Source organism: Physeter macrocephalus, chromosome 20 (assembly GCF_002837175.3).
Source record: "Physeter macrocephalus isolate SW-GA chromosome 20, ASM283717v5, whole genome shotgun sequence".
Classification (NCBI taxonomy): Eukaryota; Metazoa; Chordata; class Mammalia; order Artiodactyla; family Physeteridae; genus Physeter; species Physeter macrocephalus.
In genome coordinates, this window is record NC_041233.1 from 35,638,570 (window position 1) to 35,664,318 (window position 25,749).

Here is a 25,749-nt window from a genome sequence, read left to right on the forward strand (position 1 = left end):
GGGAGACAAGGTAGGGACGGGCACCACACTTTTTTTTGCAGGGGTAAGATTGAGAAAAACATACGCCTGTATCTCCATTTTTCCTAAGGATCATTTTACACCAGATTTCCTTTATTTTCAAAATTCAATCCTCTTTCCTAGTAACGCTTCTTTCCCTGATACCAGTTTTTCTACCAGTGTCTCAGATGAGAGTTAAATCTTTGACTCCCCATTCCATATATTCTACCTGTAGGGGAATCCTGAAGCTAACCAGGAGCCCATCAAGAGTTGCCTCATTAGAACAAAAGGTGCTCTTATCACCCAGGAAATTCCAAGGGATTTAGGAACTCTGTATAGGATGCTCCTACCGCCCCCCATAACTCAGGAAATTACAAGGGTTTCAGGGGCTCTGTGTCAGCAACTGGAGTCAAAGGCCAAATATTAGAACAATGGATACTCTCAGAAACCCTATCACTAAGGAAATTACAAGGATTTTAGGAGCTCTGTATTAGGAACTGCGGGCAGAGACCACATAAATATTTATTATTCCATAAAACCTTACTTTTCACTATTTACAAACATATTCTGTCCTCATGACCCCAACACACAGTCCCACCTCCTGCCTGAGCTGATGCCACCCCCTCTACGACATCTCTATCTGAAATGATCTTTCCCCAGTCTAACTCCTAACCAGCCTTCCCTACTTCCAAATCAAGATGGTCTTTCCCGGGCATCTTCCTTGAACTCCTATTGCAGTAACATATTACCCAGTGTGCTTCCAACTGTGTCACTTATTGACTGGTTCCAGGAAAGGAAAATCAACCTTTATAATTTTCATTTGTGTCATCTTTCACATTTTCCTCTAGCCAAGCAGCAATTTAGAAAAATTAGAAGGCCTAACAGCCTTTTCCAAGAACAATCAAGAGAATAGCAATTCATGATAAACAAAGGCTTTTCTTAGTTTTTAGGAAGAGACACCCAGAAGAAAGCCATTTAAAAATTAGTGACCTGAGTAGTAGTAATAAATTTTGACTAACTCTAAAGAATAAACATATTGCAAAGTGCTAAAAAAATTATCACACTGAAGACCCATAAAGATACATGAAATAACACTCTGGTGGAGAAATGAGTTTTTCTGGCCGACATAAACTGTTTAAACACCAAAGCTCTTGAAACCTCTTTCAATGGAAAACTCTTTAAAATGTTCCTTCATTGCCTAAGTAATTACAAAAAGGGACTGGTAAAGACATCACCTGTGAACGCATTTATTTTCTAGCAAGAAGTTAGGTCTTCTAATAGCTATTAACAAATATCAAACGATCCAAAGTAGTAGGAATCATTGTGTTGATGGCATGACATGATTCTCAATCAGTGCTTACCCCGTGATACAATTTGTAACTTTTTACATGAATAAATCCAGACAATGACTAAGAAGGTGGGTGCTGGAATCAGACGGCTGGAGCCTGAACCCAACGCTACTACTTACTGCTGTGTAACCCTGCCAAGGGAGACCTCACTCTTCAGCCTTAGTATCTGCATCCGAAAATCTGGGTCAGCAGTGCATTCATGAGGTTGTTCTGAGGAATCAAAGCAGTGATGCACGAAAAGCTCTTAGCAAAATGCCTGGTGTACACGTAAGAGCTCAATAAATGCTATTATTGCTATCCCTTGTTTTGCCAGTTGACCTTTGTGAAGGCAGACTCTCCCAGGTACAGCTGCCTTTTGAAAGCTAAAAATGTCTTGAGCAGCCCTCTCCCAGATTGTCTTCTTGCCCTTCATAAAACCTTTCCTGCCTTTATCAGTAGTATTTCATACATTAACACTTCAGTCTTGATAGAGAGTACTTCAATCTGCATTAATTTCTGCCTCTGGAAAGGGGAAAACACCGATTCATCTGGATAGCTAGGTCAGTTTTAGATAATAGCTGTGGACTTAAGACTGTTCACCGTTATCTTGTAGGAAAGGATTGGGAGTAGAGCTGCTTCATTTTATAACTTTCACTATTATTAGAACATTTGAGTCATACGTATGTATTTTAACAGGGGTTTGTTGGGTAGAGCAATTATGGGCCATTTATGAATCAATGTGCTTCATTAAAGTGATATTAAAGGTTTTTTCCTTTATTTATATTATAACAACCTAATTATTATTGGTTGTTGGCAAAGCCCTCAATATCTTTAACATAATTGGATAAGTAACAATTTTCCTAAGCAATCTAAATTATCACCAACAATCTAAACCTAGTTTCTTCCCACTGTATAAGTTATAAAATCTAAGTCATTTCTTAGAAATTTAAACATTGTCAGTTTATCTGGAGTTTGATACATACTACTGGTGTTTGTCCTCCAATTTTTGATGCCCCAATTCCTGAAAAGTGTCCTTTGCATATTAAGTGAGCAGTAAGTGTTTGTCTTCCTGCATATGGGGTTTTTACTGCCAAAGCAAACTAGCTAGAGGGGATTCACACAAAGTGACAGGAAGACTGAGGACAACCTGGCTTACAGGTCTCCACCATTATCGTAGCTCTTCATTCCCTAGTATTTTCGGGGAGGGCATTTGGCTCCCATGAAATAAGAAGACCTTTATAACAGCAATGCAATTCATATTTAACTAAAAAAGTATTAAAAACAACAATAACTCAGGGCTAAGGGCTAGAGGGTAGAAGACCTTAACTACCTGTGTTCTAACTGAACTTCCAGGTTGAGTTAAATTTATATACAAAGACTACATTTACCTTGTGGCAGCAGATGTAGACACATACTCACATTCTAAAAATATTAGATAGTGTGAATTTATTCAAAGTTACCCGTTTTGATGGTTGTCAATTCAGCATAGGAGAAATAAGTACGAAACATTTTTTTTTTCCAGTGAAAGCACAGGATGTCTCATTTAAAAACAGTATCAAAGACCTACTAGAGAATGGACTTGAGGATATGGGGAGCTAGTGGGAAGCAGCTGCATAGCACAGGGAGATCAGCTCGGTGCTTTGTGACCACCTAGAGGGGTGGGAGGGAGGAAGACGCAAGAGGGAAGAGATATGGGAACATATGTATATGTATAACTGATTCACTTTGTTATAAAGCAGAAACTAACACACCATTGTAAAGCAATTATACTCCAATAAAGATGTTAAACAAACAAACAAAAACCACAGTATCAGTACTTTCTAGTGTTTTCTCAAAAAGCACTACCATTTACCACAAACTTAGATCCCAAAGGCCCAGGGGGAGTTCAATACTGCACTGACTCCAACCCTTAGCTGGCTGCCCTGCCCCCAACCCCGGTATCCAGCTGCCCAAAGACAAGAACAAAGACCATCTACCTCCTACTGTTTCTTTTTTTGCATTTTGGCTCTTAAAAACAAGTCAATGGGTTAACATAAGGTATACTTTTTTGGGGGGGAGGGGGGTACTGATATTTGCAGTTAAATGAAAGATTTAGGTCAGTGCATCAGGATTCCATCAACTTTATTTAAATGATAATTTTAGAAAGTTCTAAGAGGAAAAATCAGTCACAGGAAATTTGGACTCAACATTTTTAATCTGAAGACCTGAGGGGGTGGAGGGTGGGAGGACAGGAGGGAATAGAAAGTAAATTGACTCCTACATCAACGAATTGCTATCATCAATCTCTCTACTTCTCTCCCAATGAGTTAAATAATAAATTTCCTTCTAAAAAGGTATATTAATCTCAGGTCGAACCAGGGCCAATAAAATACAGAGAATTTATTCTGAAAAAGTTAACAGGAATAATCACTGATAATGTTTTCAAACACATAAGAACCTTTGAAAGTCTTCTTAAAGCAAATGCCCACAAGGTTCATCTTTGCTGAAAATATTTTTAAGGCCTCCCTTAAAACTTCCTTTCAGAGCATGAAGCTCACTCTTTTGCAAATCCTTAACAGATGCAAATCTATTGCGTTCATTTAAATATGGTTATGTGGGAAAAGAGAAGCACAAACACAGTATTATTAAATATTTACTTATTAAATATATACTCAGTATAAAGTACACATCAGCCACCCTTAGGTCTTAAAACCACCTGTTTCCCTTACCCATATTATAAATTAGATTCTTGCTTTGCTACAACCTTGAGAATTTTATGTTGGAAAACTCAGGTAAAAGGTTGCTCTTGATGAAAGATTAGAAAGCTGAGGGTTGGGAAAAGGATGATAAAGAGCAGACAAGGGTCCCCCCCCAACCCAAAGAAGCTGGTCAAGAAGGCAGTTGAGTTAGGATGGGGAGAGAAAAGTGTGCTTAGGAGGTTAAGTTCACATAGCTTATCCAAAGCATTTAAAAAAATCTCAGTCACCTAATATATGCTATATTTCTAAAACTAGGGTGAGACCAAGGAAGTTAACAGACTTTCTTGTACTGTTTAATTAGAGGGGAAAAAACCCACTGAAAATAAGTCCCTCTTGGAATATACATTCTTTGCAACAAGGTGGGGGTGATAAATGGGTAGGAAAATCCCAGAGTGTCATGAAAGCAAAGCATGGATGTCTACAGTACCCCCATTTTGCTGATCATCTATTTAGTATCCGGTTCATTATCTTAAGCACTCCCAAAATAAGCTGAAGAGCCTGCATAGCTATCTGATCCTCCACCATCCTTTTCTCTCCATAAAGTCTTTCAAATTTCTTAAGATAATAAATTTATCACTTATAGAGGCTGATTTTCTTTCACATTATCTTGCAATGCTTGCTACTATTTATTAGTTTCGCTTCTGTTTCTCTGTTAATATGCTGGGATTTAGTAGTGCTTTCACTAGCAAGCCTTCTTGTAAATGGGATAAACAGAACAGAGAAATTGTATCTTACATTCTAGTAGGAACAAGTGTTACAGTAACAGTGCTTTCTATAGCTGATGCAATTTGTTGCTAGGTTTATTATTATTTTGGTATAAAACTGCTGTGGCAATAGGAAGAGGACTAACAAATTAGGGCAAACTTTAGTTGCTTTAGTGAGTGTAGAGTTGTGACTCATGATAGGAGAGGGCCTGGCATAGAAAGAACAGAATAATATAAAGAACTTCAAGGAAACGAAGTCAGATCCTGCAGAAAAACAAATATACTGGTTTCGCTGCATACCTTTTAAGCAACTGGAAAATACTGCCAACAAGATAGTATATAAACTTGATGTCCATTCTAAAGAAACACTGCAATTTAATATCTGCCAACTTTGCCTCTTCTTCCAACATCTTTGCTTTTCTTGGGAGCTTGAACTTGTATTCTTGGTTTAGAGAATAAGGGAGTGGATAGGAAGAAGGCGCTGTAGATGGACAGTGTGTAAGTTTTATGTAGTACTGGAGCTGGAAAGGGAAACCAGAGGTCAAAGTGGTTCAAAAGTTGGTTTTAGAAGAGGAAACTGAGAGCTAGAGGATAATCAAGCCCTAAAGGTTAAGTCCTAGAAGTGGGTGGGGTCAATGCAAATTTAGCAAGTAGTAGAGGTAAATCATTTACCTTTGTAGTTTGAAGCAACCTTTGTTCCTGGGCTAAGAATGCCAGCAGAGCACAAATTTTTCTGCTAGAGAGATTTCTAAAAATCATCCTTAGAAGTCAGCTGGTATAACAGAACACTGGACCAGATTTACTGAGACAAAGGGTCTAGCCCAACATCCTCTGTACTTATTAGCCAAGCAACCTCCAGCTAGACTCTACCTCCTCGGGCCCTTTATTCTACATAATTTTTTAATAGAAAAAATGGTTTTGCCACGTTACTTTTAAGCACTATTAAAGCTGCATTCTGCGATTTTAAGGGGGGAAAAGTAGCGGGGGGGAGCCTTTATTTGCTCAAAGAAAGCAATCTGACTGCAGAAGAAGCCAAATCTACAGACATTCAAAAATTTAAACTACAGGATAACTTGGTGACTATCAAATTTTAACCAACTCATCCCCTTTCTTCAAGCACTTTATCTTTTCCTCAAGCTCAAATCTGGTGCTAGCCTGGACCAGTACACACCCCCAGGGCTATTTCATTCCATTGGCTGGCGGGCCGTCCTGCAGTCTACACCCTTTAGATTTACTGTCAGGATGCCTGGTGTTTGTCAGATGTTACACTGCTCATGTATTACCTTTTTTTGTGTGCAAAACTGAAGCTGCCAGAGTAGGAAAGTAATTTAATAAAAGATCGAAGTATAATTAATAAATTCATTTGGTTAGTAAAACTCTGGATTTCAAACCTAAAAGGCAATTCATTTTGTATTTCTTGTATCATCTGTCACTGTTGTACAAACAGTGAAAAAATCCGAAAATAATTATTTCGTGGTTTGCGTTCGCTTGAGTCATAGAAGCCCACAAAATCTTGTAGAGGCACAATCTGATGGGCTGGTCATTTCCTTTTCTACAAGTGATTTCCGTCAAGACCCACCCTGTTTGTCACAGTCGCTAGGATCAAAAGAGCGGTGCAGTGTCTTCTGCATACAGCATCAACAAGCATAAGCCGGCGATGACGGCTCGCGGGGGAAGGACCAACTACGTGGTGGGGATAGGGCGGAAAATTCACTATCCACCAGAGCCTGACACATCCCAGGCCGGGGCTGGGAGGGAGCGTGGGAGGGGGACAGTGCCCGCCGGGGCTGGGTTGAGCCGCGACCCGGAGGCAGGAGGCAGGAGGCCGGAGGCCGGGCGGGGCGGCGCAGGGCCGCGGGACTCACCTCCCTTGCAGGGCGTGCGGTGCTGGCTGTGCTGGGCCCGGTAGCCCTCGATGACCTCCCAGGAGCCGTCGTCGCGCCGGATAGGGAAGGACAGGCTCAGCACATGGTTGCAGGGCTTGATGATCCGCAGGATCCCACGCACGCGGTTCCGCTTCTGCTCCTCGCTCTCCCGGGTCTTGAGGTCCTCCACCAGCTTGTCCTCCACGATGCTGGCGCCGCGGTCGAAGAAGCCCTCCACCATCTTGAAGAAGTTGGGGTCGTCCTCGCGGTCGGCTGCCGCCTCGCTGTACTGTCGCTGGCCGGGCGGCGCGAGCCCCGGCTGCGGGGCGGCGGCGGCTGCTGCGGGCTGCCCGCGGGCCCGGCCCAGCAGCGCGGCCGAGTCGGCCGCCGCCGAGCCTAGGGCTGCGGGCCCGACGCGGGACAGCAGCAGCGCTTCACCCAGGCACCGGTACATGGCGGCAGGCCGCCGAGCCTAGGGCGGCGGGCCCGACGCGGGACAGCAGCAGCGCTTCACCCAGGCACCGGTACATGGCGGCAGGACGGAGGCCGCGGAGGCAGGCGCTCTCACAGGCCCGGGGACGGACAGAGGGAGGAAAGACCCGGCGCGGGCTGCCCTTTTAAGCCGCAGCTTCCTGCCTTCCTGGCTGTCCCCTCCCCTCCGGCGCTCGCCGCCTAACGGGAGGACGGACTTAGGGTGCAGTGGGCCAACGTCGCCTGTGAATTGCAGGGCAGGGGGCGCGCGCCGCCCAGGCAGCCGGGGCGGCGGCGTGCGCCGGCGGGGGCTCTCGGAGGCGCGCAGGCGCGGGCCGTCCTGGTGCGCATGCTCGCAGGGCGAGGGGCGGGGTGAGGGACCCGCAAGCTTCCGGGATCTGCGGGGAGCAAGTGTCTCAGGTTTGTGTGCGGCCCGGGCCTCGTGCAGGGGGGTGTTTTGCCGGGGGAGGGGGCCTCCCTGGGGAAGGGGCCTACCTGCCTCTGGGGGGCGCTGAGAGTCCGGTGCCGGGGCCGCGCGCGGGTGAAGGTGGTGCGGTCTGGCGGTGGGCCGAGGGTGAATGAGTCATGGGTGTCCCTCCTTTCCGCCCGCGCGCCCCCGGGCGCGGGGCAGCCATCCTGTCACCCCTGCGCCTGTCTTGGGGCGGCCCGGAGAAGCAGCGTTTGGAGGCCGGGCTAAGAGCTTGGCTTTATCCGCTGGGACTTCGAAGAACTCTTGTCATCGGAGTTGGAGTTTTGAAGTGGCTTGCAGGAAGTGGAAAGGAGAAAGACTGGGAGCTGGCGAATCCCTTACCTATTGGCTTTCACCACTTTTAAGTTTTAAATTTTGTTCCATTCAACCACTAAATGAGGTTGAGATGAAATAGTTCTGTAAATCGTTGTATCTTTTTAAAATTTACTGAATGTGCTTCCCCATTTCAGAGATACGTTCTTGAAATAGTCTAAAAACAAGGACACTATAGAAATGCAATAATACTCCCGGATATTGTTTCTCAGTAGTATATGTATTAATGGTCCAGAATAGGATTTGTAAACGTTAAAGGACATGAGGGTTTAATTATGTACTTACACATACTTGATAAGAAATGCTAAAGTTATACATTAGATGCTTGTAAAAGTCTAATGACTCAGTTTTTAAGACAAGCTATCAAAGGCCGCATAACCAGCTTAAGCGGTCCCAGTGTACTTTTGTGATTTAAAAATGGCACTTTTTTGACCTGCAAAACGATTTTGCTTCCTGACATTCACTTTATTCATCTATTAGGATATGGAAGAGAATGTTTTAATTCTCACAGTATTCTGTACAGTATAAGGTGATAACCTAGATCAACTAAATTACATTCATCTATTCAGTGTACTGTCAAAGCAAAAAAGGCGGAGCTTATCTTGTTTTAATCTTTTTTTTTTAGTATTATCTTATTTGCTAAATAAATGATAGTCATTATATTTGTATTGTGTTTTTCAGTGATAACTATTCTCTGGACTGAATCCTGAATTTGTCTTGTTGGTCAAATGATTAAGGTACTAAATTTCCTTTTCACTTGATAGTATTATTTTATATTGCAAAAACAACAACAGGCAAAAACAAAGTATCAGAATAAAGTGATTACAATCAGTAAACGTGGAAATTTTTCCCCTTCAGATTAAATTCTTAGGTATGTTTTGAGGAAAGTGGTTTAAAAGCTTAGTTTTATTGCCCTTGTTTATCTCTTTCTTGATAACTATAGGCTTCAGAAAAATAAATGCTTAACTGCTTCTTCCCAGTTTTGTTCACCTGAATTCAAGAAGGTAGAAAGGCTATGGAAGGAGTGAGGAAATTTTAATTGAGAGTCTCCTATGTGTAGATGTTTTACGAAATATCTCTAAAAGAACCCCTAAAGTAGATTTTTTAGTTTTTAAAATTATTATGTTTTTAAATTATTTACAAGTTGTAAAAAAAATTCAAACTGTATAGATAGACTTTTTAAAAAAGAGTGGAATCATCCAAACACTGTCCTGACCCCCACCTTCCCATTTAGTAAGTAGTTGGAATGTTTCTTTTCATTCTGAAGTAGGTATTATAATTCCTGATTTATCTGGAGGGTGAACTGAGGCTCACAGAGACCAAGCAAATTGTTGATGATCACCTAGATGGTAAATAGCACGCTAAGATTCAAACCGTGTATCTGACTCCAAGTTATGCTATTTCTGTTATTCCAAGAAGTCTTTTAAGTGTTTGTTGCATTTAGTTTAAAATTATTTACTGTGATGTAAAGTCTAGCGAGTTTCAGCTTAACATTGATGATTGCTTTATAAAATATACAGATATTTTGCAAATTAAAGTTTATTGATAATAATTTTCAGTTCAAAAGGAGGCTAGATTGGGGTTGACATGTATACACTAATATGTATAAAATAGACAACTAATAAGAACCTGCTGTATAAAAAATAAATAAAATAAAAATTAAAAAACAAAGCAAAACAAAAAAACAAAAAGGAGGCTAGAATTTAACTTGAAGGGACTTTTGGTCATTTGATAGCATTCAACAAAGACAACTGGTTTTCTGCCTTTAAGGTTTATGAGTTTTCCTTAGCTGTTTCAAAATTCCAGGTCTTTTCTCTTTGATTCATAGCATGCGTTTGTGCTTTCAAGTGCTTTAAAAAATATTTTAGAATTATTTTAGGATTTAGAGAGACAGCATATAAATACAGGAACAACATAGTTGTTTTAAAAATAATTTAATTTGGAAAGGTAATACATACTTTCTACTTTCTGTCTCTAGATTTGTCTGTTCTGGACATTTTGTTTAACTGGAATCATGCAATCAATATATGGTTCTATATGGGAACATATGTATATGTATAACTGATTCACTTTGTTATAAAGCAGAAACTAACACACCATTGTAAAGCAATTATACTCCAATAAAGATGTTAAAAAAAAATAAATTAAAAAAATGGTTCTTTATGACTGGCTTCTTTCACTTAGCGTATGTTTTAAAGATTCATCCGCGTTGTAGCATGTATCAATATTTCTTTTCTTTTAATGACTGAATAGTGTTCATTGTATGGCTATAGCCCTCTTTTTTAATCTATTCATCTTTGATGGACATTTGGTTATTTCCACTTTTGGGGTATTGTGAATAATGCTATTATGAATGTTCTTGTACAAGTTTTTGTTGGGATGGTGTTTTCAATTCTGTTGGGTATGCACTTTGGAGTGGAATTGCTGGGTCTGTGTTTAATCGTTTGAGGAGATGCCCAGCTGTTTTCCATATAAGCTGGACCATTTTAATTCCTATAGGCAGAGGATTCTAATTTCTTTGTATTCTCCCCAACACTTATTTTCTTGCAGATTTTTATTGGAGTATAGTTGCTTTACAATGTGTTAGTTTCTGCTGTACAGCAAAGTGAATCAGTCATACATATACATATATCCCCTCTTTTTTAGATTTCCTTCCCATTTAGGTCACCACAAAGCGTTGAGTAGAGTTCCCTGTGCTATACAGTAGGTTCTCATTAGTTATCTATTTTATACATAGTAGTGTATATGTCAGTCCCCATTTCCCAGTTCATCCCAGCCCCCCAACACTCATTATCTGGTGTGAAGGGGTGACTCATTTTGGTTTTGATTTGCATTTCCTTGATGACTAATGATGTTGAGCATCTTTCTATGTACTTATTGATGATTTGTATATATTTTTAAAAAAGAAATGTATATTCATATCCTTCTTCCACTTTTAAATTGGATTGTCCTTTTATTGTTGACTTGTAAGAGTTCTTTATATATTTTAGATATAAATCCTGTATCAGATATATGATTTGCAAGTGTTTACTTTCATTCTGTGGCTTGTCTTTTCACTTTGTTGATGATGTCCTTTGAAGCACATGTTTTGAATTTTGATGAAGTCCAACTTATAAATGTTTTCTTTTGTGGCTTGTGCTTTTGGTGTCATGTCTAAGAAACCATTGTCTAATTGAAGGTCGTGAAGATTTACACCTGTGTTTTCTTCTAAGAGTTTTATAGTTTTAGTTTTTACATTTCAAGTTGATTTTTTGTGCATGGAGTAAGAAAAGAATGCAATTTCATTCTTTTGCATGTGGATAACCAGTTGTCCCAGCACTATTTGTTCAACAAAAGACTATTTCTTCCGCACTGAAGTGTCTTCACACTCTCTTGAAATCAATTGACCTAGATGTGAGGGTTTATTTCTGCATTCTTTAATTCTTTTCTGCTCACCCATATGTCTTTCCTTATGCTAGTACCACAGGGTCTTGGTTAGTGCAGCTTTGTAATAAATTTTGAAATCAGGAAGTGTGAGTCATCCAACTATGTTCTTTTTCAAGATTGTTTGGTTCTTCTGAGTCCCTTGAATTTTCATATGAATTTTAGGAGCAGGTGGTCTATTTCTGCAAAGAAGCCAGCTGGAATTTTAGTTTTATGTTGAATCTGTAGATCAACCTGCGGAGTGGTGCCATTTTAACAATATTAAATCTCCTGATTCATGAACATGAGATGTCTTTTCATGGATTTGGGTCTTTTAAAATTTCTCTCAGCCATGTTTTGTCTTTTCAGAATATAAGTTTTACACTTTTGTTAAGTTTATTACTAAGTATTTTATTCTTTTTGATGCTATATAACTGGAATTGTTTTCTTAACTCCATTTTCAGATTATTCATTGCAAGTATACAGAAATACAATTGATTATTGTATATTGATCTTTTATGCTTTGACCTTACTGAACTCATTTATTCTGATAATTATTGTAGTGGATTCATTAAGATTTTCTCTGTACAAGATCATGTCATCTGCAAGTAGAGGTAGTTTTACTTCTTTCTTTCCAATCTGGATGTGTTTTATTTTATTGCCTAATTGCTCCTTACTCTTTTTTACTGTTGTATAGTTCTTCATTGTATGGATGTGCCATGATTATTTTTGCTATTCTATCATTGATGGACGTGTAGGTTGTTTCCAATATCTTGAAGTTACAGCGGTGCTGCAGTGAATAACCTATTACATAGAATATCAGTTTTCAAACTCTTTCATCTCAGGACTACTTTACCTTAAGAGTGAGTAGTGAATTTGAACTTAATAGACATCAGAATTTTGTTTTTCTTATAGAGTTGTTTAGTTCATTTTTGACATAAATTTTCCTATCTGGATATTAAAAATGATATAATAAAACCAAATGATATAACAAATCAAATATTTAAATTTTTTAAAAAGGGCTTTTAAAACAAGGAACTAAAAATCTTGATTTTTTATTTAAATCAGGTCCCCATGTTATTAATTTTTATTTTTTTATTTATTTATATGGCTGCTTTGGGTCTTTGTTGCTGCGTGTGGCCTTTCTTTAGTTGCAGCAAGCGGGGGCTACTCTTCGTTGTGGTGCGCGGGCTTCTCATTGCGGTGGCTTCTCTTGTTGTGGAGCACGGGCTCTAGGCACATTGGCTTCAGTAGTTGTGGCTTGCGGGCTCAGGAGTTGTGGCTCGCAGGCTCAGTAGTTGTGGCGCATGGGCTTAGCTGCTCCGTGGCACATGGGATCTTCCCGGACCAGGGCTCGAACCTGTGTCTCCTGCATTGGCAGGTGGATTCTTAACCACTGTGCCACCAGGGAAGTCCCTCCACGTTATTAATTTTAATAGGTTTTAGTTCTCAAGTGCTTGTCAGTACCTCATTAATCAGCCAGATGAGTGTGGGGGAGAGAAGAGTACCCCATAAAGAGGGAAGACCATTTGCAAAGGCCTGAAGATAAATGACAGCATGGTTTAAAAATACAGGGTAGCGTATATTTTGGTTAAGCAATTTGATCATCATAACAGTTTGGCTTAAACAGCCGTTATGAATATCTCCAGTTCTGTGCTTTATTCAAGTATTGGTAATTTTGGTGCCTCATGGATTGTTTTTCAAGTCTTTGTGCCATAGTTTTCAGGATAATTTTTTCTAATATTTGCTTTTGTGCTTCTGATTGATATTCAGAAAAGTTTGTAATTTTGGATTTTTTTTCCCCTTTAGTGAGTATGTTTTTGTAATAAGCAGAAACTATATCCAAGAAAAGGATCTGAAATTTTCAGGGTTTGTAGTCTTTTTCCTCTTAAAAAACTTTTTTTTTTCTTAATAAATCAAATGTCAGTTATATCTGCTTGGCTAGTTTGGCTAAGTTTTCATTTTGCTGTGTTGCTGAATAATATTCAACAAAGGTTTTATCAACTCTTGCTTAAGGGTTCTTTCCCTGTTATGAGTAAACATGAAAAATCGTAGTAGGTTCTTTATCCCTTTAAGCATAGCATGCAAGAAACAAGTGAGGTCTCTTAAAAATTAACTGTTCTAAGCTAGGATTTTGAACTCATGTGTGTATAATTCATTATGTCTCTGTCTCTTTTTTTAAATTGACGTTAAGTTTTTTGCTTTCCTTATAGGTAAAAAGGATAGTACGTTCAGTTATTCATTATTCAAGATGCCTCACCATTCAGCTTCACTTATTGATCTATGTGGATGAGCCTCTATAATAGCAAATCTTTATTCTATCTTTAGCATTTTCTCTCTGGAAATTTTAGATCAGTTGTGATTTCAATATGGAATTAGGGAAAAGAAAGAAAGAAATTATAGGCTAAAAATTGCAACACATTTCTGATGCTGTTAAAAGCAAACATTACTGAAAAATATACTGGAGAAGCAAAAAGTACCTTCCCTTTGGCCATCATGGAGAGTTGCACAAGAAACAGACTTTATTGTGAAGCATAGATGTGTGTATAATTATACTGAGTTTTCTCCTTAGTGAAAGGCAGAAAAGAAAAACATGAATGAAGTAGTAGGGATTAAGGTAGAGACACTGGTAATGTAAGCAGATAACTTAAGGGGTCCCTGGAGAAAGAGAACGAGGAGTGGTTTTCTTGACATAATAGAAGCCATTTTGTGATCTAAGCCTGGCCACAATGCTTGCCCTTGAACAAGTCTCAGTAATTATGATCTTAAGGGAACTGAGAGAATGCAGGAACAGAGAAAAGGCAAACAATAGTGCAGTGATAAAGCAGAGTCCTAGTTCCTCCTCAGGGGATATACGTAATAATATATCTTTGAGTTCTGCAGGAACTGAAGTCCCATTCAGGTGGAGGATGGAATGATGTTGACCCTCCTGACTTCGAAACACTAAAGCTTGGACTCTGTTGACCTTTCCCTCAATTTGCCCCAATTTGTTTGTGTTTTGTGTGTTTTTGGCCATGCGTTATGTCGAATTCTCCTCTGCTCAAGTGCCTACATGAATATGCAGGTACCCTTACCTTAAAACTTCTCCACTTTTGCTGTTCTGGGAGACACTGCTTTGGGAAAGATCCCCGGTGTTCTCCTTACTTGCTGCAAGTAGTAATAAATCCTTCCTTCTCCCGATCTTTGGCTTGGTTGTGTCTATTGGCTGGATACCCACCCAGAGGCCAACCCAGTTTTCAAGTAACAGTAATGGCTGGAGTTGGCTAAGTAGCAACAATTTAACTTCCTGATCTGGATAGCATGCAATGAACAGATATTCGTTAGCTTTGTTAGTTAGGATGCTTTGGCCCTCAAGTAACAATATCCAAATAAAGATGGCTTAAACTAAAGCCATAAAATAACTAGTAACTGTTATCCAACAAGAAGTCCAGAGGCAAGGATATTCATTGTTGGTACAGGGCTTAGTGATCCAGTGCTTCAGGGACCTAGGGCTTTTCTGTGTGTTATTTTTAGCAACTTGGTGATATCTTTCCTCATGGTTGCAAGATTGCTACAGTGGTTCCAGGGGTCACATGCAGACACAACCAAGTATCATGTAGAAGAACAGCCGTTTCCTCCCATACATAACTATTGGTGAAGAAAACCTTTTCCAAAGGCCTGCCAGCCAGCTCAGCTCTCTTAGGCCCCAGTAGCTAGGATTGGTTATTTGCCCATGCTCTTGCTGTAAGGGAGGCTAGAAAGAGGACTTTCTGGCACTATTAGCTTCTGAAGTATAGGCAGGCTCTGCCGGCAGGGGAGAAAGTTGTGGAAGGAATAATTGTTCAATTGGCAGCCAACAGTGTTTACCGTATTTGCCATCAAAAATAACATCCTCTCCATGCTATCTTATTGTGATAATACGTTTTCTTAGAATACAAGTACAGTTTAAGAGGGGTGAAGCATTCTTAACCATGACACTGGGAATTGTGTTGCTTATGGTTTCATGTTCTCTACATTGAGAAATCTGCAGATTCTAGTTCCCTTTGAAACTATCGTCATTATGTTTCACGTTCTCTACACTGAGAAATTTGCAGAGTCTAGTTCCCTTTGAGACCTTATATAATGATGATAGTTTTAAGATTATGCCTCCTTTTTTTTTTTTTTTTTTTAAATTTATGGCTGCGTTGGGTTTTCGTTGCAGTGCGTGGGCCTCTCATTGCGGTGGCCTCTCTTGTTGCGGAGCATGGGCACTAGGCGCGCGGGCTTCAGTAGTTGTGGCGCACGGGCTCTAGAACACAGGCTCAGCAGTTGTGGCTCACGGGCCCAGTTGCTCCACGGCATGTGGGACCCTCCTGGACCAGGGCCCGAACCCGTGTCCCCTGCATTGGCAGGCGGACTCCCAACCACTGCACCACCAGGGAAGTCCTATGCTTCCTTTTTTTGAACAGCTTTTTACCATTGACAGCTTGTGAGGCAATAACTCCATGCTCTGGTGTTTGCTCTGTTTCCACACAAGAGGACAGAACAGAAACCCATCCTCAACTTCTGGGAAAAAACTCTGGCATTTATAATGAAATATCAAGTGCTCAAATGATTTCAACAGATTTTCAGATGGAGCTGCCATTAGTAACTTATTGTCATTGGTGTAACACATAGGCAAATGGCTTAAATTAAGATGACTAATCTAGCATTTATGTTGAAATTAGAAGTTCTTCTTATCTTTGTCCTAAGGGTGGAAATAACAGCCTCATCATAGTCTCTGTTACAGTAACATACTGTCAGAAACACAGCTTGAGATAAGACTGTTTTGAAGATATATGGGTTAGCTATGTAAAGGTGCCCTTTACATAGTTTTATCCTCCACAGTGTCTTCATCAACTGTAGAATCTTTATGATTGCATTCTTGTAGGGCCATCTAAAACCAAAGAAACACAAAGGGATTACATCTTAGATTCTAGAAGTTGATATCTGCCAGCCATACACACTGAAAATTCCAGTCAGCTGTTTAAAAAAAAAGAAAAAAAGAATGAAGTATCGGTGAAAAGGTGTTAATACAGAAAGAACAAATACCTGGACTTCAAGAACATGGGGTATTTCTGATGAAAGGTTCAAATTAAAGCAAATATTTATCCTTCATGTATTTTTTCTAGGTCAGGTATAAAATGAAATTATTTTGAATAATAATTATCTGGTATTTTTAATGTCTACTTTAATGAATTATAGACTTTGACTATCTTCTGTAATTTCATATTCTTTTCTACCTTTTTTAAAAATACAGTACAAACACCAGAAAAGTGAACCTAACCACATTCAACAAGCAATCACATTTGGCTTTAAATTAATTAGAAAAAATTTAAGTGGAAAAACTAAAAAAACCAAGCCCTGAGAAGTTCCAATTCCTTGCCTCTTATGGTTTTCATTTATTTTAACATTTACTTAGAGAAAAATGAAAAAATGTACAAATGAGAATAACAGAAAGACTACTCCTAAGTCCATGATACCTTTTTAACTACAGGTGTTCTTCACTGACTCAGCTCTTGGTGTCTGAACTCAGAAACAGGCTAGACGGGATAGCAAGGGTTGCTTAGATTTTATTCCTAACCTATTTCTATAGATTCATGTTGTTTCTAATCTAAATCACAATTTTTTCATATTGGTTCTCAATATGGAACATTTACGTTTTTCTAATTTTTCTCTATAGTTATCAGTGAAAGCAGAAATAACTGGCAAAAAAATCAATTACAGGAAATTCCCTGGCAGTCCAGTGGTTAGGACTCAGCACTTCCATTGCAGGTGGCCCGGGTTCAATTCCTGGTTGGGGAACTAAGATCCTGCAAGCTGCACAGTGCAGACAAAAAAAAAAAAAAAAAAAAAAAAAAAAAATCAATTAGAATTTTAAAAAGTAGGATAACACCTGAAAAATTTGAAATATGAAAGAATAATGCTTAAAAATATATATCTAGGATCATAAAAGCACTCCATGATATAATTAAGGTAGAATACAGGTATCCCCCACTTTTGGAAAGTTCACCTTACTCCGCTTTGCTTTTATGAAAGACCTACATTAGTACCGGTTTTCAATACCTAGAAGAAATCTGAAGAGGACTTTCACTTTATGAAAAAAGGTGAAAAGCAAAAATAGCGCACGGCGTTTGTCTTGAAGGGAGCCAAGCTGTTATAGAGATGGTGCACCACCAAGCTCCTTCTTAGGAACCACACTCAGCATGTCAACGTCAAACAGCCATAGCTTTGAACTGTTCCTGTGTGCATCTATGCTTTATCTCAATTTATTTTGTGCATCCATTAGCTAGATGTCTCCTAAGGTAATTGCTTCTTCACTTTACGCCGTTTCGGCTTATGAAAGGTTTCAGAGGAATGCTCTACTTTTGCATAGTGGGGGAAAACTGTAATTGGAAAAACAGAAACAAAAGCAATGACTAGGTATTTTCGATTTTTCCACTTTTGAAAATTGATTTTTTATTTGGAATAATTTTATTTATAATAATTTTTCTTGAAATAATTTTTCTTTAGAAATAATTTTAGATTTACAGAAGAGTTGTAAAGATACTACAGAGTTCCCTTCGACCATCTTTCCCTACTGTCAACATCTTATATAGCCATGATGCATTTATCAAAACTAAGAAATTAATGTCGGTATAGGTATATTTATTTTTGATTATCATGTTGACCAACATGCTTTTTGCCAAATTACCTGTAGCTGTACTATGTATCTTAATCAAGATCACTGCTATGTCCTCATAGCAGGATGTGCTTTCAGGTGGTCATGTGACCTTTAATCCCTTGTTCCTCAGGCTACAGATGATTGATTGCCTTTCAGGAAGGTGCCTTTGGGCAACAGGTGCCTTTTGGCCTGCCATGTCCAGTCTAAATGCTGTCCCAGAAACCTATGACGTGACTTGGTCAGAAAGATGACTTTCCAATTTTAATTTTTTTTCTCATCTGTGTGTATCTTTATAATATCCTTGTCCCCCCTTCTAAATGTGGTCCAAGTGTTTTCTTTTTTTAAACAAAAGAAAATCCTGGTCAAAATGGTATGAATTAGGTAGCACTGTCATAGTTCACTGTGGCTGGAGTGTGAGTATATGTGTTGGTGGGGGAGGGGGAGAAGCAGGAGAAGAAATGGGAAGAGATCAGGTGGGGCAGCTCACCAGATGGTGTGTCTCTTCAGAGGACCATTTCATTGGCTTTACTGATATCCTCTGTTGTATGTTCATTCTTTGTGATTTTTGATTCTAGAGATGGGGATCTTTCATAGTTCTATGACATTTTCAATTGTTACCTCTTCAAATACTGTCTGTACTCAATTCTATCATCTCTCACTTTATCTTATGTATCTTACCTATTCTTTTTATGCAACTTTTAATTTTTTTGTGTTTTATTCTATAGGTGCCTGGGGTCAGGCAAAGTGCCACCTTAATCCAAGGTTTGTAATTCCCGGGACCATGAGACAGTGCAGACCTTGGTTATAGGACTTCAGGGACTGGTTTACTTTCAGATGACTGTTAGTGTGAGGGTGTTGCCCTTTAGGGTTACAGATTATTGTGGGGATACTGTCTTACTAGACTCATCATTTTATGTGGGTCCTGTGCTTTGAATTGTGTTCCTCATACCCTAAGACATCATCAAACAAAATTTATATTTTCCCTCATGATCAAATGCCCTCAGATCAAAAGCAGCTCCATTGTTAACTTACTCTAGGTTCCTGGTTTTCTCTTACAGTTTTAACGAGGTAATTCCTTACTATCTTGTTATGGCTTAGTGACTTCTAAGGATTTGTTTTTTATATTTCACCTAGTGTTTTTAGTTGTTTTCATAGGATGAGTTGGCTTGACTCTTGCTCATCACTTGGCGAGCTGGAACTTATGTTGTTATTTACATATTTAAGTATGTCTAACATTGATCATTGTAAACACACACACACACAAGATCCTTTTGTATTCTACTTAAAGTTGCATTACAGTTATAGATTCATATGGGAAGAATTGATATCTTACATTATTATTGAACCAAAAAAGTATGAAGCACCTTCCATTATATTCAAACAGCCTCTATTGTTCTTCACAGTTTTTACAGGCTAACTTTTATTCCTATGGACTTTATTTATTTATTTTAATTTTTTTTTTTAAGATTTTTTTTTTGATGTGGACCATTTTTAAAGTCTTTATTGAATTTGTAACAATATTGCTTCTGTTTTATGTTTTGGTTTTTTGGCCATGAGGAATGTGGGATCTTAGCTCCCCGACCAGGGGATGAACCCATACCCCCTGCATAGGAAGGCATAGTCTTAACCACTGGACCACCAGGGAAGTCCCTATTTATTTTAATGTAAAAGAAACTTGTCTTGATTCTTTGTTGGATTTGTTTCTGTTTTGTGTTTCTGTTTTAAATGGCTTTAGCCTGGAGAAGGCACCCTATGAATTTACATAACTGTCTTTGTAAAACTCTATAATTGCATTGTTCTTAAAATGGAAATAGGAACTTATTTATGGTCTTTTATTTGACTTTCATATCCAAATTAAAATGTGGTGGTTGTCTACTTTAAATTTTTTAACTCCTTAATACTCAGATTTATTAGAAGATTTTAAGGTTTATTTTCTCACATTTTACTTTGATTATTCATTCATTCATATAGAACTGTTTCTTGAGCACCTCTTATTGACCAGAGCCTGCAGTGAACAAGACAGACAAGGACAGAGCTTGGGAAGTTAGATTGCAAGGAGTGCTAGAGAGGAAGTAACAGGGTGCTGTGCTGCTTTAGATAGGGTGGCCAGAGAGCCCTTTTCAAGGAAGAAACATTTACATTGAAACTAAAGGCTGAGTTGGAGCAACCTATATAAAGAGCTATGGGTACAAGTGAAGGAAACAGCATGTGGAGAAGCCATGAGAGAGGAAAGACCTCGACATATTTTAGGAATGGACAGAAACCAGTGTGACTTTGGAGAGGTAGATTATGTCGGCAAGGGCTTTACCTTTTCACTTTTTGTTCAGTGAGAAACCCAATTGCAAGTGTAGTGGGCATAAATTTTGTAAACTACAAATTTGAATGTGCAAACATGTAACTTTCATTATTTCTCTATAACTAAAACCTCCTTAACTCTGGAGCTTCTTATTTCTACTGGGTAATAGAAAACAATCTTGCCAATTTAGGATAAAGTCAGTACCTTCTGGTCTAATTTATTAGTTAATTCAAGGTTTACTCAGACCGTTGGGTAAATAATCAGTCCTTTGGATAAATGTTCAGTTTTTTCACATCCCCCCCCTTTTTTTTTTCTGAGGTGGAAGGTATTCATAGAGAAGCCTTATAATATTTTCTGGCATTGAGGAAGTGGCCTCTCATCTTTGTGCCATCCTCTGCCCTTGGCCACTACTAGGTTGTACCTTGCACTGGCTTAATCTTGAGTGGCCCTGTCTGCTCTGCTGCATCGGAGGCTGATGTCCCTGATGCTTCCATGGCCTTTGGTCAGCGGGTCTGTGTGTGCTGGGTTCTCCTTAAACCCAGGCTCTTTTGCGCCCACTGACCCAAGGCACACTCCTTAATGGTTTTCACATTTTGCTGGCATGCTTGGGACTCTGAGATAGCTTTTCAGGAGTGTGGTCTGGGCATGTCATTGGTATTGCTCCCCTACTACAATGATGTAGTGTTAGTTGCAAGCTTTTGCTAAAAGGCTTGCAGTTCCCTGGACCATAAATTGGGAAGGGGAGACATAATTATCTCCTATTCTGGGTCCTTCCCCACAAACATACTGGAGATCTTTCTCACCCTTCCTCACCCTGAGACTTAGCCCCAGATGAGACAGAAGGTAAGAATTTTGAACTTGTATCTAAGCTATTTCTAATTCCTCTTTCTTTCTGCACTCCTCTCCCAGGTTTTTATGTCCTCTCAATTGCTGTGGAAGAATTGCATTTACGTCACCACCTGCTACTTCCTCTGTGCTGTAGTTTACAGTATAAACTCTGCCAGCAGAGTTTTCTTGCCTTGGGGTGTGATATTTAAAGCCATGGTTTTAGAATTTAAAAAGCTCTTTTTACTCTTAAGCCTTCAGATACTGCCATTGAAATCCTTATCTTTCAGGAATTATGGTTTCAGTGGATTAAGAGCTAACTGTAAGAGTTGAAGCTGTAAAAGTCTTAGAAAAAATGTAGGTATATATATTTATGATCTTAGACTAGGCAGCAGTTCCTTAAATAGGACACCAAAAGCACAAATAGCCAAAGGAAAAATAGATAAATTGGACTTCGTCAAAATTGAAAACTTCTGTGGATCAAAGGATATTATCAGGATAGTGAAATATCCAAGTACCAGTATCTTTTCATAGAGTAAAAGGGTCCAGAATTCCGGATAGAATTCTCAGCTGGAGATGTAAATTTTGTCATCATCAGTGAGTAGGTAATGTAAATACAGTAATCCTGGGGTGGATGTTAGAAGAGCAAAGAGAGGAGCCCTGGGGGAGTGTCAGAATCTAAGGGCTGAGTAGAGAAAGGAAGGAAGGATCTGAGAGGTTGAAATATGAGTATGAATTACCATAAAAGCTTCCCCAACTCGATTTTAAGTTTCTTGAGGACTAAGACCATCATGTTCATCATTTTATCCACAGTTCTTATCATAAAGTAGATTTTCAGTAAATGTCATTAAATGAAGACTGAGAAGTTTTAAGAAAAGAGTGGTCAGCAGTGTCAAATGTAGAAAATAGGTCAGCTACTATAAGGACAGAGCAGCAAGTAGCTGATTGATCATCTTCTATAGAACAGTTTCAGTGGAATCTCCATGGTAGAGATAAATGCTGGGTTGCTGAGAACTAGAGTGAATAGTTGTGAGAGAGTGGAAGCAGTAAGTGAAGACATTCTTTTCAAAAAGCTTGTAGAGATACGGATCATAGGTAGAGGGCATTATTCTATCAAGATGAGAGAAAGTTCAGCATGTTTATGTGCTAAACAGAAAGAGTCAGAAGGAAGGGAGAAGTTGATGATACAGGAAGAAGGAGGTATGTGAGATTGATTGAACATTGTCCTTAAGAGTAGAGGGAACAGAGTGAGGATACTAGATTTCAGTAGGAATAGGAGTATTGTTTCCATTGAAGTAGGAATAAAGAAAGGATGGTACAGAGGGAGAAAAGTGTTTGGGTGGTAGGTGAGGAATTTGGGTCATCAACACACTTGATGAATTTTTCAGTGAAGTGAGGGGATCACCTTATCAGCTGAGATTATAGAGGATGGTGATGGTGATTGTAGGGGAGAGTTTGAGGAAAAAGGGAGAATTTCATTGCGAGAAATGAGAGGGCTAACTGAATGGGATTACTTAAAAGAATTGTAATAATTTTTCATGGCTCTGGTATATATAGTTGTGTGATGATTCCCCCCCCACTCAGGCCTCACCAGCCTGAGGGGCTGAGCAGACAAGTTGAACAACCGGATTGATTTTGGTTTGAGTTTTACAGGCCAGTGTGGCAGACAGAGTAAGGATGCAAGAAATTACAGTAGCTAGAGCATTTCAAGTTCTGGGCCATTGAGTCTAGGCTCAGTAGTGAACAAATGAAACCAGAAAGTAGCTGCTGGGATATGAAGGGGTCAAGACTGGATATTGGATTTTAAGATTAAATAGGAGCAGTTGCTTGTTATGACTGAATGCAAGATCTGGCTATGGAATGGGTTTCTGAAGTGGAGAGAAAGTGAAGGTTCCTGGAGTCGAGATAAGGGAACTGTAGAGCTAGAATTTTACAGGAGTCAGCTACACAGGAAGTGAGTTGCTCAGAATGGTGGCAGAGCAAGGGGTGGAAAGATTTTGAACCAGGTTCCAAAGCCTTTAGTGAATGTGGGAGAGTGACCAAGAGACCAGTGGATAACAAGGAGAGAGAGGTAGGAACAGATGACTTAAACCTCAAAAGACGTACCTTTATTTGAGGGTAACGAACTGTGATGGTGAACAAGGCATGACTTCCATGCTTCACGTTTGCTGAGTGGGAGAGAATAGCTCGCACCCAGATTAGTTTAGAGAGCAAGACTGCTGGCAACCAATTTAAATTGGTTGGGGTTTAGGGAATTTGTTTGCAGTGGAACAGTGTAAAGGGTTATCAGGAAGTATAGCTATTGGAGGGTGTGTGATGGTTGAAGAGGGAGACAGTACAGAGCAGAAATGAGATCAGAGTGCAGCAGGAAAGAGGGATTAATCGTAGGGGCTTACATTTTGGATGATTGTAAGAATATGATGATATTAGCTAATCTCAAAATTTGTGTTAATTTTGTGGGAAAAATGCGTTGATGCTGACAGACTGAGGTTCTGGGTTATGCACAAAGCTAGATGAGTTCATTGTTTTCAGGTCTACTTGGCAGTGTTTAGCAGTCTGTGGCCTTTGCTCAGCATGTCATAAAGAACCCTAGCATGGGGCTGTTTTCTTTTTGGCAAGGCTTAGCCCTGGGAAAGGAGGAAGGCAGGTGTGGAAGCGATTGGTGCTCACTTGATTTTTTGACCTTGACAAACTTGTCTCTAAGGGGTGGGCATATGGGTAGAGGTAACCCTGAGTCCATATTGGGGTGAGAAATCATTAGGTCTTCAGGCCTTTGCACAGCAGACACCAGGTTAAGAGAGAGTGTAAAAATTTCTGAGTCACAAAAGGAGGGAATGGCAATATAAATAGTTCTTGATCTCTTTAAAGGCATGTAAATTTAGTAATATTGCAGCAATAGATAAGCCATATTTAAGTTATAAAGTATAACCTGAAATACTACATGTTAAATGTCTTTTTTTTTTTTTGGCCGCGCCGTGCTGCTTTCAGGATCTTAGTTCCTGAAAGGAACTAAGGGGTTGAACTTAGGAACTTAGGGGTTGAACCTAGGCCACAGCAGTGAAAGTGCCAAGTTGGGACCCCAGGGAATTCCCTAAATGTCTATTTTTCGACATTTAGAAAATGTATCAATTGATAAAGTTACAAAATAATATTCTGAGAGTTTTACCTCTCCCAATATGCCTTAAAACCAAAGGTTACACTACATTAATATTTGGCATATTTTAAATATGCTTTCAGACTTCCTCAGGTCACAAAATACTTAGAATCATGATGCATGGTGTTTTTGCAGAACACTAAGAAATACTGATGTGTGTGATTTCATTGTACAAACTAAGAACAATTTTGCTAGTAGGTAATATGACTTCGTTGTATGTTTAACCATTTCTGCCGCTCACAAAATGATAAATAACCTTTGAAAGAAATCATATTTCACACTTTTCCCATCTTTGACCACTAGGCCAGTTTGCTTTGTTTTGTCATCTAGTAGAACTTTAGCTCAAAGGCAAGTGGTATTAAGTAAGAGTTAAGTAAATTGACATACTTCATAAAGAAAACTTGGAAAATGTAGAGAAATAGGAAGAAGGGTCACCTATGGCTCAAATCAACCATAGTTGACATTTGGGTGTTTGTTTATTAATTTATTTTTTGTTTCTTGTTTTTTTTTTGTTTTTTTTTTGGATTGGGCTAAGTGGCTTTATTAGAGAAAGCCAAGATTACAAAGGACTTAAGAGTTGGCATTGGGGCCTTTCTTCTTGCCAGAGGTGGGCACAGCATTGACAAAGCACTGGTTGTACTGCATACGCTTCTTGGCCCGGCCCATTTTCTTTTTCTCTTGTTTGGCCACCTTGGGAATCTGACCTCTTACTTTCCTGGCACGGGTCAGGGAACCATGGACTTTACCTTCAAACATGCGGCTGGCTACTTCCAGGGTGCTCAGAGTGCTCACAGCCTCCACCCCACACTGGCCCAGGGTAGCCTCATCCTGCAGGATCAGGACCTGATCTTCTGGAGTGAGGCCCTCCAACGAGGCTACATGAGCCTTGATCTGGGCGACTGTCACCTGGCCGGTCACCTGGAGAGTGTGTAGCTCCTGCGCGCAGACAAACAGGTGCATGTTGGCTACTGAACCGCTTTACCACTGTCGCTAACATGAAGATGGAGTTGAGAAGGAGGAAGGAACGAGGGTGTGCACATCCTGTCCGCCTGCTGTGTGCCACATCACTGGGTGTATTTTTATTATTTTTATTTTTTATTATTTTTTATTAAAATTAATTAATTTATTTATTTTTGGCTGCGTTGGGTCTTCATTGTTGCCTTTGGGCTTTCTCTAGTTGTGGCAAGCGGGGGCTACTCTTTGTTGCTGTGCGCGGGCTCTAGGCTCACGGGCTTCAGTAGTTGTGGCACGAGGGCTCAGTATTTGTGGCTCGCGGGCTCTAGAGCACAGGCTTCAGTAGTTGTAGCACGCAGGCTCAGTAGTTGTGGCTCGCGGGCTTTAGAGCGCAGGCTCAGTAGTTGTGGCGCACAGGCTTAGTTGCTCCGTGGCATGTGGGATCTTCCCGGACTAGGGCTTGAACCCGTGTCCCCTGCATTGGCAGGCGGATTCTTAACCATTGCGCCACCAGGGAAGTCCTTGGCGTATTTTTAGATTTAGTTTTTGTCT

General features: G+C 39.7%; 3 protein-coding genes across 6 annotated transcripts in view; 1 reads left to right on the top strand and 2 right to left on the bottom strand.

Annotated features, from left to right (window-relative positions):
• The window catches only part of GLUD1 (glutamate dehydrogenase 1), a 41,233-nt gene extending 34,147 nt beyond the window's left edge, over positions 1-7,086 (bottom strand). Inside the window, exon 1 of the mRNA XM_055080939.1 lies at positions 6,633-7,086. Within this exon, the coding sequence (XP_054936914.1) occupies positions 6,633-7,086 (454 nt within the window). The remainder of the gene's footprint in view (positions 1-6,632) is intronic.
• A 369-nt stretch (positions 7,087-7,455) lies between these two features.
• SHLD2 (shieldin complex subunit 2) overlaps positions 7,456-25,749 on the top strand; it is a 95,375-nt gene continuing 77,081 nt past the window's right edge. For all 4 annotated transcript variants that reach the window (XM_024132124.3, XM_024132125.3, XM_055080858.1 and 1 more), the window contains exons 1-2: positions 7,456-7,523; positions 8,587-8,642. The gene's annotated coding sequence lies outside the window, so the exon portion shown is untranslated. The remainder of the gene's footprint in view (positions 7,524-8,586; positions 8,643-25,749) is intronic.
• LOC114484502 (FAU ubiquitin-like and ribosomal protein S30) lies at positions 19,932-25,563 on the bottom strand. The gene has a single exon (XM_055080859.1). It carries the CDS (start codon positions 25,201-25,203, stop codon positions 24,814-24,816), a length of 390 nt encoding a protein of 129 aa, XP_054936834.1. The 5' UTR covers positions 25,204-25,563; the 3' UTR covers positions 19,932-24,813.